At 30.8% G+C, this 16,778-nt stretch overlaps 1 protein-coding gene across 1 annotated transcript; it reads left to right on the forward strand.

The window, feature by feature from the left end:
- The first annotated feature begins 2,644 nt into the window (after window positions 1-2,644).
- LOC139988566 (translation machinery-associated protein 16 homolog) lies at window positions 2,645-4,811 on the forward strand. Its single transcript, XM_072006152.1, is given in 5 exon segments — window positions 2,645-2,751; window positions 3,838-3,972; window positions 4,090-4,251; window positions 4,319-4,467; window positions 4,534-4,811. Coding segments are annotated over 5 exon segments (819 nt in total). The 3' UTR covers window positions 4,800-4,811.
- The last annotated feature ends 11,967 nt before the right edge of the window (window positions 4,812-16,778 follow it).

Below are 16,778 nucleotides of genomic sequence, written 5' to 3' on the forward strand. Positions count from 1 at the left end.
GTTGTCGATAGGTTGCTGGTCTTCTCGCTGTGGCGTCGATTTCGAGTGTCGACGAGTAACCCATAATAGCTTAAGAAGTCCACGCCGATGATAGGCGTGTTAACGTCCACCACCGTGAAACGCCGTTTCGTGTTCGTCGTAGTGGTAGGTCACGTTTCCACACTATCGTGGAGTCCGAGTCTGGTAGTCTCCTTATCAGCTCCTATTTAAGGTGTTCGTACTGCCCTGTCTCCGGCGGGTCGAACAATATGTCCCGGACTAGGTGCACATGCTGCGCTGTAATATTTGTGACAGCAGGGTGGAATTTCGTCTTGTCGCTAGTAATCCGGACAGCTTCGAATTGCGACTCTAGCATCAAAAACCATAGCGCGACGTCGTGATGCCAGAACGGTGCTACGCGGAGCGGTGTTTTCAATGCATCTACTCGATCTTGCTCGATCGACATACGGTCGGCTTCGCTTGTACTCGTCATACTGATTGTAATACGTTTACTTTGAAATTACTTTTTCGCATGTCGGTGTCACCACTTGTGGAGGATCGTTGGTTGAGTTGTTATTTCAATGACGAGATATCTTGATATTGAAAACCGTCAAGTATATTTTAAAATAACAGATACAGAGAATGTTCGCTAAGATGCTCGGTACAAATTGATTCGCTAAAGACTGTGTATAGATCGCTAATAAGATCGCTCTAGACTGAGACTGATAAACTGATATTGATTCTTGACTGATTGAAACTTGATTGATTGAACATGGTCGTCTATTTATACTGGTCGAGGGAGTACCGGAAAATTCAAGTTCGTCTTCGTTTGACAGTTACAAGTAGCGGCGACATTGTTTTGCCCGGAGTTTGTTTATTATTATATTAACGATGTTGATACTCCGAGGCAAAACAGCAACATGATTTGAATTGTCCTCTATCTCATATGCCGCTACAAAGTTTTTATTGCATGAAACTTTTAAATTTTCCAGTCAGAAGATTCATTCCAATTAATAACTAAACATTCATTCTAGAAATCGTGCATCTAATTGATTGATATATATATTTGAATATAAGTTGAAAATTCGTAATTACTTAAATACATATATCAGTTGTATAGTGTATAGTTTCCTTTCTATTCTATTCGCCAATGTGCGTGTATATTTCCTAATCTCAAAAAGTCCTTGAATAATTTGATGCTTTGTATTCTAATATTTTATAGATATTTCTTATCACAGTCTAACACTTCTACCAAGAAAGCAACAGTTAGTGTTACGACCGGATGCGGAGAGACGTGATCGCGAGAAGGCACGTCAACGGGAGTCGTAAATTCCCGTTACGATTAAACAATCGACGCCACGAACTGATCGATCCCCTTATTTCTGTTACGATAATAGGGGTGGTTAAGTTGAGTTTACACTGTTAATATGTATATAATATCGTTTATTCCAGCAGCTTTGTAAAGATGAATAGTTACACTGATGCGTCGGTACAAGATAAGTAAGAAACCCGTCACAGACGTTTTGACTATTATAACGACGAAAAGGAACTGATTTAAGGGTAGAACCCGTTACAGACTTGTTAAATGTTCTAACGACGAAGACAAACTGATTTAAGGATAGAACCCGTTACAAACTTGTTGACTGTTCTAACGACGAAAAGAAAGTAGTGACGAAAGTGACGATGCTGTGTCGGAGGAGAGCTAGTGAAGGGCGTGTCTAGCGCACGGGATCATCGGATTTGTTAATGACATTTTTGGTCGGGAAAGTGAGGGTAATAGACATTGTTTCTGATTGGCTATTAAGACTGTTGGTGGACTAGGAGGGTCTTAGCCGCCCTCGATAGAAAGTTGGTAGTAGGAAGAATCGCACGTGAGAAAAACTGACTTTCCCGTGTTTTCCCGTAACAAACAATAAACCTTAGAAAACGCTTTCGTAAAAAGATCCTTGTTCGATCTAAAAGACTTTAGCTAAAATTTTCTGAGATTTATGGTCGGTCCTTGAGAATCTTGAGGGTACGCAATAAGGATGTGCGGACATCTGGCTGCCATCCTGCCCGCGGTGTGTGGCCTGGTCTAGGTAGAGAGTCGGCCGACGTAACAGTTAATAATTGTAAATTCTAGCATAATGAATTACGTTATTCCATAAATAATACCATGTCGACATATGCATGTAACCTTGAAAATCCTAACATGTAAATACTTTATCGTATCCATTAATGAATAATATGATACACGAACTACTATTTTCTGAAATTATGTTTTCAAAGGCTATTAACATTTTAATGTCTTATAGCATTTTACAGTGATCGAAATAAATAAAACTCTATCGGTACTAACAATAAATAATTTCTAATTTAACTAGTTTAACTAAGTTCAAACTGTGATACCGAAGGAGATGATGCGGAGCATGCGTTATTCCACTGCCCTAGGTGGATATACGGGAGAACAGAATTAGAGAATTACGTTTGCATACCACTGTCAACCGAGAATTTAATCGAGGTAGTGACCAGGAAGGAAGAGAATTGGACGAGGTTCCAGGGATTATGCAGGAAAATCATGCAAGCGAGACAAGTACAGGAAAGGAACGTTGAGAGGAGAAGAAATCCTGTGTGAAAAGAGGTAGATTAAATGAGGGGTACACACCTAAGGTCAACCCTGAAGTAAATGCCGAAAGGCGGATCTGGGGTTGGTACTTGTACCATAAGAGGTGTGGATAGAGAATGGCTCTTTAGTGGATATGGCGTACCACCTGCCGAGTCCCACATAACCCAGTGACACGGATCACTGGGCATGCGTAATAACAATCTCCCCTCCTCGCGAAAAAAAGATAATAATTAAGGCAACATGTAGATATGCAAAAAGAAAAATAGATGTAGAAAAATATATAAAATCAAAGAAATTTAAAAATTATAAAGTGTTATGTCTAAAATGGAAATAATAAAATCATTGAAATGATCCATTATTTCAAATTCATGTCGCTTTTCTTCATTTCAGAGCTGCTATAAACATTTTAAATATCATTTATGTCTGGATTCCCTTGCGAACCTCTTAAAGAATTCGTTACATGATGTCATCAATAAAATAAATAATCGTAAAAAATCTATATTCGTGTTTAAAAAATACGCGAATAAAGAGGAATAGGATAATCGGGACCGGTGAAAAGAAGAGAAATCGCAGGAATCGCAAGAAATCGCAGAGAAAACGCAAATACGGAATCTTTTGTACTATTCCAAACTCTGTTGGATCACAGTAATAATAATAATCGGATGTTGAATTCTGCTCGTTTTTACTTAAAGTCTGCTCGTTGTCCGTTTGACATTTGACAGATCGTTTTCTACCGAACCCCGTTTCATCTGACGTTAAAATCAATAAAAGCAATATTACGATAAAGACTTTTACCTCCATAGTTGTCGACTTCCATCAAGCCTTCGTTTTCTGGTCGCTGAATATGATACAGATTTCCAAAAACTTTCTTCATATGAAATTTTAATAACATGCATTTATCAAAGATTACACATTTTAAAATAACTTACCATTATAAGATTTAAAAAAAAAAGCTAAAAATATCTTAAAACAGAAGAGACAAATTTTGAAGTTTGTTGATCCGGTAATGTTATGGTAAGGTATACTTCGATATTACTTTTACTCTCGATAGACGTCACCGTCGTGGCTGTCGACAATGCGCTTGCGCATGATTATATATTGAGTAAAGGCATAGCCTGAGTTGTAGTTTTGAAGGTTAGGATAATCGAAATTGTCATTACCATCCAATACCAAAATCCGCAATCACTTAGTTGCCAACCCAATAATTCATAGCCATGGTAATATTTTTACTAATTTATACGTATACAAAATAGATTATCTGAGAAAGACTATTTGAACGTGTTGTTGTCTTTTATAGGCCACTGCATGAGAAAAGAATTCCTGAAGCCAAAGAAAATGATACATCCAAATAACAGAAAGTCTATCGCTATTAAGAAAAAAGTCAAAAAGTAAATAAAATTACTATTAAATTATGTGATTTTGTTATGTACAGTTCATTTATTTTATATGATTATATAATACTTTTGTGTACTAGAGAAGGAAATGGACAATGTGTTTTGTTTCAGAATATCAAATAGACAGAAAGCAAAAGTGTCCCGTTTGATAAAACAGAATTCAATAGGAGAGAAAATATGGTGGATCAGAAACAATATGATTCCAGGTGTGTGTCCTTATACTCCAGAGTTAACTGCAAGTTTGTTAGAAACGAAGGTAAAACAAAGATATATGTACATGATAATACAGAGATTGTAGATTAAAGATGTGATTGGTTATAATTCTATGTTTGATCCAAAGGTACGTAGTAAGAAATGATGAAGAAATGGAACAAATTACTATTAAAAGATCTATAGGTAACAATAGAAGTAGACAGCGTGCCAGCAGGGAACATGTAATTTGAATAACCAAGTAGAGAGAACTAGGAGAATATGATACATGTGGAATAGGTAAAGAATTACAGCCAAATTTATTTTCAATATATGCTGATATACAAACCCTCCTTTGTTTCTCAGAAATTCCTGATATTTTAAATGCAACTCAGTGTGAAATGTTAATGAATTGGAAGAATGAATTACAGTGTGCGAATAATTTTAAATTTATAAGGTGTGGCGAGAAAGATTTAAACAAAGTGTTAGAGCTAAGAAAAAGAATGAAAATAAGCCATGTTAGACTATCCAAATCTCTATTAGCTACGCGTGTAAACAAGAATTTATTAAGTAAGTCAAATGATTCAGATGAAAATAATCAATCGACAGAATGTGTAGTGGAAATTGAATAAATTCTGTAGATATACGTCTTTTTTACTTTCACCTCTATTTAAAAAGAAGAAAAGAGAAGAGAAGTGAACAGTTTTGTTCTTTTCTGTTTGCGAAATGCTAGACACCGCATTTCGTCTTGCTATTATCTCCCACGAGAAACAGTCACGTCACAAGATGCAAGAGTACGATAGAAGAGAAAAGAGAATGTTCGATTGTGAAATATACAACAAAACTGAAACATGTAGATGAATCACGTGCACGTCAAATATTCTGCATCGTTTCTTCGCCTTTTCTTCATTTTTTTCGCTAGTTGTTCCATTATTTAAGAACGAAGATATAGTAATTATTCTCAAAATTGTACATTTCGAAATGGTAAGAAAATCAATAGTACAATGATAAATATACGATTTTAAAAGCTTTTTAAATTCCTTATATATTTGGAATTAATCAAATAGCTTAGTATATAAGAGAGTGAACTTATGTCGCATGTTATAAATGCGTTCGTTACAACAATTCCAGTTCCAAGGAATTTCTCTCGCAGATCGCGGTGAAGAATTTGCTTTGTTAAATTATTGCTGGTATATTTTGTCAACTTGTGGTATATCGATACAACTTGTCAACCATCACTTAATAGCTTCTCGCTACTAAAAACAATTCGTAACTATTTAATAAGAAGCACTATATTCTTAGTTATTTAGAAATTTGCTTAATGATGTTTAAAAATACGAATATGTTTAAAAACTGTAATGTTAATACATATATTTCATTTCATGTTTTACTAATATATCTCTAATTTAGATTAAATATCTGAAACTTGAAAGGAACTTTTAAAACTTTCAATACATCGCATACGTTTCAAATTTAGTGCATAGTTCTTTGGTTAGATTACCTTCGCTTTCCAAATATTAATCTTAGTATATGGATTTAATGCATCATACAATAACCTCTCTTTGTCAGAAAATTTTAGAAATTATCTATATGACCATAATCTTATTTTATGGCGGGTATATTAGATTTGATGGACTATATTATAATTTTATTTTATATTACTATTAATAGAATAGTAAGTAGAAAGATTACGTATATGCACTGTTACATAGTACGAAAAGCATAGAATTTTTTATATTTCGCCTGCAACAGCAATTTGTAATTCTGTAATTATCTGTCTCCACATAATACTTAAAATTCGCATTTTAAAATCATAATGAGCAATATGTTTCTTCTGAAAATATTTGTTAAAATACTAGATTTTCTTAGAGAAATAATGTTTCTTGATGTACGCATATATACGTGTGCACCTTAGTGTTCAAATTCTTATAGTTATCTGGTTTGAAAATGTTTAGTTCATCAGTTCGTAAAATGTAAGAAAATTTTTACGGCGTTTAGTATTGCAATTTTTCGCGCACATTGCATAGAAACGAAGTTTCGCCGCCTCAGCCAATCAAGAATCGGCTAGGCTCACTTTTAGCGGGATACCACCACTCTACTGTCGAAGAGCGATACTTTTTTCTGTTTTCCTCTATTGGTAGTCTATTTGATCGTTTTCATTACCGGTAGCTTGTATCATAAACTTTTGAAACATAATATAAGTTCGATATAAGTTTATTTAATTCTTTGATTTTGTTTTGTACAGTTCATTGATTAATTACAGAAATGAATAATGGAATAATTAGCATTCTATTCCATGATTTTTCATACAGTAATGTTTAGTAACGTTTGATTTATGATATACACATTTATGATACGAGAATCATATTTACTATATACATATCAATCGTATAAATATACACATAGATATGCAATATTTAACGTAATATGACGAAATTATACGTAATTCTATGATTTCTCTTAAAAATACCAAGGTAGAACTAGACGTAATCAAATAAAGAATCATTACTTCTAGTGAGAGTTCAAATATCTTCAACGTTTTTTTTATTTTAAATAATTTTTTTCCACGAGTTGTATCACAAAATAGAGTTTTGAACAATTCGATAAAATAATTAATATATTCTCAATTGAAATTAAAATAAAAATTGAAATATCTCATATATTATATGAATTGTAAACTCTCGACGAGAATATCGAAGCGTCACTATATCTTTTACAACAACTTTTTGTTTTCACGAGAGCTCTACAATACCAGACACGTGCAAACACGTTTCGATTCATTAACAATTGCGGCTCTTTCACACTGTTATCGCTCTATCCTCGGATATGTTTACGTATAGAATTTTGGTCTGTTACAAGCGTTTTCGAATATCTATAAAAAAAATGTTGTTTATAAGTAAGAAACGAACATCCGCAGTGTAATTCTTTCAGATAGATTGTATTACATTTAGAATCTTTAGAAATACTTGTCAATATTAGGAAATATCTTATACGCTCACTTCTCCCATCCTTTTCTGTTAATGCAGTTTTACTTTCGGAACTTTTTTGTGACCGGATGTAATGCGGTCTTAGAGTCAGTGTTTGTTATGTAATGTTTTTATAATTTAATATTTTATAATGGGATTTACTATTACGTTTTCAAAGGCGTGCTTTGATAATGGGATCGCCTAATGGCATTGCTATTAAAATTTTATAATATTCTATTACACGTTATATTTGAAAAAATTATATCTTTCCAACTTTCTATCTATTAATCAATTTTGTTTAATAAAGTGACAACGTATAAGTGCAGATATCTTCGTTTCAGATTCAGTTTTATTCGTCAAAATTATATTAAGTCATTTGTGTTTACTCTCTATATCTTAATTGTATATTACGTTCATCTCACTGTTCAGTCTAACGTTTTGTTTTTTGTTTTGAAACACGATATGTTTATTACTGAAAACATATCTTTGAGTGTTCCAGGAATTTGACGAATCCTATTCGTGTATGTACGGATAGCCGACAACTCTAGTCCCCTACTCCTCCACAGACCAAACTCGATGGATAAATCGCGGAGCGGAGTGTTAGTTTAGCGTAGACAATCAGAGGGATTAGACGTATATCCAACAGTATTATTTCGCGACAGGTGGCTTTGGCACTTTGGTAGACATTTTTCAACCGTTCAAACTCACACTATTGTTACTTTCATTTAATTGTACGTTTTTCTTCGATTATAATCTATTATTTAAAATTATCTTTATTTCTCCGACTGTCTTTTTGGTTGCCCCATTTGCCGGTAGCTCGTACAATGAGTTTTCGAAACACAATTTGAACATGACCATTGTTTCATTTTCAAATAATTTGTTCTTTTTATATATTGGTTTTCAATATTTCGCTCTTTTTTTGTGCAGATTACTATTATTCGATTCCGAGGGAAGCTTTTATGTATTAGCGGGATGTTGTGAAATTCGAAAGGACGGGATGAAAGTCAAAAGGACGCCATGGTGATTAACGATAAATTTGATAATTTTTCATCGAAATGAGGTAATATTTATTCACTATTAAATCAACTCCATTTCTTATAAATATTTCGTGACATTAATGTAATTAATATCTAATATAGCAGATTCTAAATTCATGGTTTATTAAGAATACCAAGATGAAAAATGCAAGATTAAAGAAATTATTTTTTTCTTCCGAATATATTAAATTATGTTTCGGAAGAAATTGAATAGATTAACATAAATTCTCTCGATTAGATTCTCTCAATTCTGTTTCATTTGAATAAGAAATTCAAATACCTTTTTCATTTTGCTTCATTATTCGTAAATTACCCGTAATATAATATTGACTATTAATTTCGTCTTTCTCAATAACTTTTATTATATTCGAGAAAGTACGTTATTACAGACAAGTTTGTACAGCTTCTGCACATCGCGTTTTTTTCGTATTGCGCAGCTTTCTTTAACGGTCAGAAAAAGTGCAACATGTTGCATTAGAACGAAGTCACGTAATGCATAAAATATTTGAACTTGTAATGGCGGACATTCAATTTGGCGGATAACTTTTACAAATCAATCGTATTATGAAATATTCATATATATATTTGACAGTAATAAAAAATACTTTGTAAATATTTTAAATATACTAACGATATATTTTCTTTCGCATTCTTGGTATAATATTTATATGTGTATTTTCATGTTCTTGATATGATATATGATTCTACCTATGGTAAATAAATAATAATTAATTCGTAGTACTAAGAAAGCAGTATTTTCGTAAACAAACACTCGATACAAAAAAATTTCCTTTCCCTATCCCCTACCTTTAATAAAGTTTTTCTTTCAGAATATTTTTGTGACCGTGCGCAATGCGGTCGGTAGAATCAGTGTTTGCTGCGTTAAATCACATTTAATAATGATTTAGAGCATAATAACTTTCATTAAATGTAATTATAATAATCAGACGGGAAATTAGAGTCAGTGTGTTCGCCGATTATCAGTTGACATAACGGACGTGTTAGTATATCCTTTTTTTTTTGTTTTGTTTTTTGTTAAACATTCGTTTTTGGTAGCAAAATGGCAGGTCTCGCAAGAGGATAAAGCCTTTCCTGGAACTCAAGAATGTAAGTATTGTCGTACATTGTATTTTAATTTATTTATCGAACTAAAATCTTACAATTTTGTTCCTGAAATACACAATGAAAATGTTCGACATCGTTTAGAAATCGATAGAGTCTCAATTTCTAAGTCATTATTATGTTAAAGTTCCAATATTCCAATATTACCTTATACGTTATAACGTAATAGTATACAACGTTATACGTTATAACGTAATGCTACATAACGTTATACGTTATAACGTAGTGCTACATAACGTTATACGTTATAACGTAATAGTATACAACGTTATACGTTATAATGTAATACTACATAACGTTGTACGTTATAACGTAATAGTATACAACGTTATACGTTATAACGTATTGCTACATAACGTTATACGGTATAAGGTAATAGTATATAACGTTATACCTTATAACGTAGTGCCACATAACGTTATACGTTATAACGTAATGCTACATAATGTTATACGTTATAAGGTAATAGTATATAACGTTATACGTTATAACATAGTGCTACATAACGTTATACGATATGACGTAATAGTATACAACGTTATACGTTATAACGTAATGCTAGATAACGTTTTACGTTATATCGTAATAGTATATAACGTTATACGTTAGAATGTTACAGTATATAACGTTATACGTTATATGGTTACAGTATATAATGTTATACGTTATAAGGTAATAGTATATAACGTATAACGTTATAAGATAACAGTGTATAACGTATAACGATATAAGGTTATAGTATATAACGTTATACGTTATAACATAGTGCTACATAACGTTATACGATATGACGTAATAGTATATAACGTTATACATTATAACGTAATGCTACATAACGTGATACGTTATAAGGTAGTAGTATACAACGTTATACGTTATAACGTAGTGCTACATGACGTTATACGTTATAACGTATTAGTATACAACGTTATACGTTATAACGTAGTGCTACATAACGTTATACGTTATAACGTAATGCTACATAACGTTATACGTTGTAAGGTAGTTGTATACAACGTTATACGTTATAAGGTAGCTGTATACAACGTTATACGTTATAACGTAGTGCTACATGACGTTATACGTTATAACGTAATAGTATACAACGTTATCCGTTATAACGTAATGCTACATAACGTTATACATTATAAGGTAATAGTATATAACGTATAACGTTATAAGGTAACAATATGTAACGTATAACGTTATAAGGTAATAGTATATAACGTAATACGTTAGAATGTTACAGTATATTACGTTATACGTTATAAGGTAATACCATATAACGTTATACGTTATAAGGTAATAGTATATAACGTTATACGTTAGAATGTTACAGTATATTACGTTATACGTTATATGATTGCAGTATATAACGTTATACGTTATAAGGTAATAGTATATAACGTTATACGTTATAACGTAGTGCTACATAACGTTATCCGTTATAACGTAATGCTACATAACGTTATACGTTATAAGGTAATAGTATATAACGTTATACGTTATAACGTAGTGCTACATAACGTTATACATTATAAGGTAATAGTATATAACGTATAACGTTATAACGTAACAATATGTAACGTATAACGTTATAAGGTAATAGCATATAACGCTATACGTAAGAATGTTACAGTGTATAACGTTATACGTTATATGGTTACAGTATATAACGTTATACGTTATATGGTAATAGTATATAACGTATAACGTTATAAGATAACAGTATATAACGTGTAACGATATAAGGTAATAGTGTTCAACGTTATACGTTATAACGTAATGCTACATAACGTTATACGTTATAAGGTAATAGTATATAACGTTATACGTTAGAAAGTTACAGTATATTACGTTATACGTTATAAGGTAATACCATATAACGTTATACGTTATAAGGTAATAGTATATAACGTTATACGTAAGAATGTTACAGTGTATAACGTTATACGTTATATGGTTACAGTATATAACGTTATACGTTATAAGGTAATAGTATAGGACGTATAACGTTATAAGATAACAGTATATAACGTATAACGATATAAGGTAATAGTATATAACGTTATACGTTATAACGTAATGCTACATAACGTTATACGTTATAAGGTAGTTGTATACAACGTTATACGTTATAACGTAGTGCTACATGACGTTATACGTTATAACGTAATAGTATACAACGTTATCCGTTATAACGTAATGCTACATAACGTTATAGGTTATAAAGTAACAGTATATAACGTTATACGTTATAATGTAATGCTACATAACGTTGTACGTTATAACGTAATAGTATACAACGTTATACGTTATAACGTATTGCTACATAACGTTATACATTATAAGGTAATAGTATATAACGTATAACGTTATAACGTAACAATATGTAACGTATAACGTTATAAGGTAATAGCATATAACGTAATACGTTATAAGGTAATAATATATAACTTTGTACGGTATAACGAAATGCTAGATAACGTTTTACGTTATAAGGTAATAGTATATAACGTTATACGTAAGAATGTTACAGTGTATAACGTTATACGTTATATGGTTACAGTATATAACGTTATACGTTATAAGGTAATAGTATATAACGTATAACGTTATAAGATAACAGTATATAACGTATAACGGTATAAGGTAATAGTATATAACGTTATACGTTATAAGGTAATGCTACATAACGTTATACGTTATAAGGTAATAGTATATAACGTTATACATTATAACGTAATGCTACATAACGTTATACGTTATAAGGTAATATTATATAACGTTATACGTTATAAGGTAATAGTATATAACGTTATACATTATAACGTAATGCTACATAACGTGATACGTTATAAGGTAGTAGTATACAACGTTATACGTTATAACGTAGTGCTACATGACGTTATACGTAATGACGTATTAGTATACAACGTTATACGTTATAACGTAGTGCTACATAACGTTATACGTTATAACGTAATAGTATACAACGTTATCCGATATAACGTAATGCTACATAACGTTATACGTTATAAGGTAATAGTATATAACGTTCTACGTTATAACGTAGTGCTACATGACGTTATACGTTATAACGTAATGCTACATAACGTTATACGTTATAAGGTAGTTGTATACAACGTTATACGTTATAACGTAATGCTACATAACGTTATACGTTATAAGGTAATAGTATATAACGTTATACATTATAACGTAATGCTACATAACGTGATACGTTATAAGGTAATAGTATATAACGTTATACGTTATAACGTAGTGCTACATAATGTTATACGTTATAACGTAATGCTACATAACGTTATACGTTATAAGGTAGTTGTATACAACGTTATACGTTATAACGTAGTGCTACATGACGTTATACGTTATAACGTAATAGTATACAACGTTATCCGTTATAACGTAATGCTACATAACGTTATACGTTATAAGGTAACAGTATATAACGTTATACGTTATAACGTAGTGCTACATAACGTTATACGTTATAACGTAATAGTATACAACGTTATACGTTATAATGTAATGCTACATAACGTTGTACGTTATAACGTAATAGTATACAACGTTATACGTTATAACGTATTGCTACATAACGTTATACGTTATAAGGTAATACTATATAACGTTATACGTTATATCGTCATAGTATACAACGTTATACGTTATAACGTAATGCTACATAACGTTATACATTATAAGGTAATAGTATATAACGTATAACGTTATAACGTAACAATATGTAACGTATAACGTTATAAGGTAATGGCATATAACGTAATACGTTATAAGGTAATAGTATATAACTTTGTACGTTATAACGAAATGCTAGATAACGTTTTACGTTATAAGGTAATAGTATATAACGTTATACGTAAGAATGTTAGAGTGTATAACGTTATACGTTATATGGTTACAGTATATAACGTTATACGTTATAAGGTAACAATATGTAACGTATAACGTTATAAGGCAATAGCATATAACGTAATACGTTAGAAGGTAATAGTATATAACTTTGTACGTTATAACGAAATGCTAAATAACGTTTTACGTTATAAGGTAATAGTATATAATGTTATACGTAAGAATGTTACAGTGTATAACGTTATACGTTATATGGTTACAGTATATAGCGTTTTACGTTATAAGGTAATAGTATATAACGTATAACGTTATAAGATAACAGTATATAACGTATAACGATATAAGGTAATAGTGTTCAACGTTATACGTTATAACGTAATGCTACATAACGTTATACATTATAAGGTAATAGTATATAACGTATAACGTTATAACGTAACAATATGTAACGTATAACGTTATAAGGTAATAGCATATAACGTTATACGTAAGAATGTTACAGTGTATAACGTTATACGTTATATGGTTACAGTATATAACGTTATACGTTATATGGTAATAGTATATAACGTATAACGTTATAAGATAACAGTATATAACGTATAACGATATAAGGTAATAGTGTTCAACGTTATACGTTATAACGTAATGCTACATAACGTTATACATTATAAGGTAATAGTATATAACGTATAACGTTATAACGTAACAATATGTAACGTATAACGTTATAAGGTAATAGTATATAACGTTATACGTTAGAATGTTACAGTATATTACGTTATACGTTATAAGGTAATACCATATAACGTTATACGTTATAAGGTAATAGTATATAACGTTATACGTTAGAATGTTACAGTATATTACGTTATACGTTATATGGTTACAGTATATAACGTTCTACGTTATAAGGTAATAGTATATAACGTTATACGCTATAACGTAGTGCTACATAACGTTATACGTTATAACGTAATGCTACATAACGTTATACGTTATAAGGTAACAGTATATAACGTTATACGTTATAACGTAGTGCTACATAACGTTGTACGTTATAAGGTAATAGTATACAACGTTATGCGTTATAACGTAATGCTACATAACGTCATACCTTATAAGGTAATAGTATACAACGTTCTACGTTATAACGTAATGCTACATAACGTTATACATTATAAGATAACAGTATATAACGTATAACGATATAAGGTAATAGTATATAACCTTATACGTTATAACGTAATGCTACATAACGTTATACGTTATAAGGTAATAGTATACAACGTTATACGTTATAACGTAATGCTACATAACGTTATACGTTATAACGTAGTGCTACATAACGTTATACGTTATAACGTAATAGTATGCAACGTTATACGTTTTAACGTAATGCTACATAACGTTATACGATATAAGGTATTAGTATACAACGTTCTACGTTATAACGTAATGCTACATAACGTTATACGTTATAAGGTAATCGTATATAACGGTATACGTTATAACGTAATGCTACATAACGGTATACGTTATATGGTAATAGTATACAACGTTATACGTTATAAGGTAATAGTATATAACGGTATACGTTATAACGTAATGCTACATAACGGTATACGTTATATGGTAATAGTATATAACGTTATACGTTATAAGGTAATAGTATATAACGTATAACGTTATAAGGTTGCAATATGTAACGATATACGTTATAACGTAATGCTACATAACGTTATACGTTATGAGGTAATAGTATATAACGTTATACGTTATAACGTAGTGCTGCATAACGTTGTACGTTATAACGTAGTGCTACAGAACGTTATACGTTATAACGTAATAGTATACAACGTTATACGTTATAACGTAACGCTACATAACGTTATACGTTATAAGGTAATAGTATTTAACGTTATACGTTATAATGTAGTGCTACAGAACGTTATACGTTATAACGTAATAGTATATAACGTATAACGTTATAAGGTTACAATATGTAACGATATACGTTATAACGTAATGCTACATAACGTTATACGTTATGAGGTAATAGTATATAACGTTATACGTTATAACGTAGTGCTGCATAACGTTGTACGTTATAACGTAGTGCTACAGAACGTTATACGTTATAACGTAATAGTATACAACGTTATACGTTATAACGTAATGCTACATAACGTTATACCTTATAAGGTAATACTATGCAACGTTATACATTATAACGTAATGCTACATAACGTTATACGTTATAAGGTAATAGTATATAACGTTATACATTAGAATGTTACAGTATATTACGTTATACGTTATATGATTACAGTATATAACGTTATACGTTATAAGGTAATAGTATATAACGTTATACGTAAGAATGTTACAGTGTATAACGTTATACGTTATATGGTTACAGTACATAACGTTATACGTTATAAGGTAATAGTATATAACGTATAACGTTATAAGATAACAGTATATAACGTATAACGATATAAGGTAATAGTATATAACGTTATACGTTATAAGGTAATGCTACATAACGTTATACGTTATAAGGTAATAGTATATAACGTTATACATTATAACGTAATGCTACATAACGTTATACGTTATAAGGTAATGGTATATAACGTTATACGTTATAAGGTAATAGTATATAACGTTATACATTATAACGTAATGCTACATAACGTGATACGTTATAAGGTAGTAGTATACAACGTTATACGTTATAACGTAGTGCTACATAACGTTATACGTTATAACGTAATGCTACATAACGTTATACGTTATAAGGTAGTTGTATACAACGTTATACGTTATAACGTAGTGCTACATGACGTTATACGTTATAACGTAATAGTATACAACGTTATCCGTTATAACGTAATGCTACATAACGTTATACGTTATAAGGTAATAGTATATAACGTTATACGTTATAACGTAGTGCTACATAACGTTATACATTGTAAGGTAATAGTATATAACGTATAACGTTATAAGGTAACAATATGTAACGTATAACGTTATAAGGTAATAGCATATAACGTAATACGTTATAAGGTAATAGTATATAACTTTGTACGTTATAACGAAATGCTAGATAACGTTTTACGTTATAAGGTAATAGTATATAACGTTATACGTAAGAATGTTACAGTGTATAACGTTATACGTTATATGGTTACAGTATATAGCGTTTTACGTTATAAGGTAATAGTATATAACGTATAACGTTATAAGATAACAGTATATAACGTATAACGATATAAGGTAATAGTATATAACGTTATACGTTATAACGTAGTGCTACATAACGTTATACATTATAAGGTAATAGTATATAACGTATAACGTTATAAGATAACAGTATATAACGTATAACGATATAAGGTAATAGTGTTCAACGTTATACGTTATAACGTAATGCTACATAACGTTATACGTTATAAGGTAATAGTATATAACGTTATACGTAAGAATGTTACAGTGTATAACGTTATACGTTACATGGTTACAGTATATAACGTTATACGTTATAAGGTAATAGTATATAACGTATAACTTTATAAGATAA

This window comes from Bombus fervidus, chromosome 6, assembly GCF_041682495.2.
Source record: "Bombus fervidus isolate BK054 chromosome 6, iyBomFerv1, whole genome shotgun sequence".
NCBI lineage: Eukaryota > Metazoa > Arthropoda > Insecta > Hymenoptera > Apidae > Bombus > Bombus fervidus.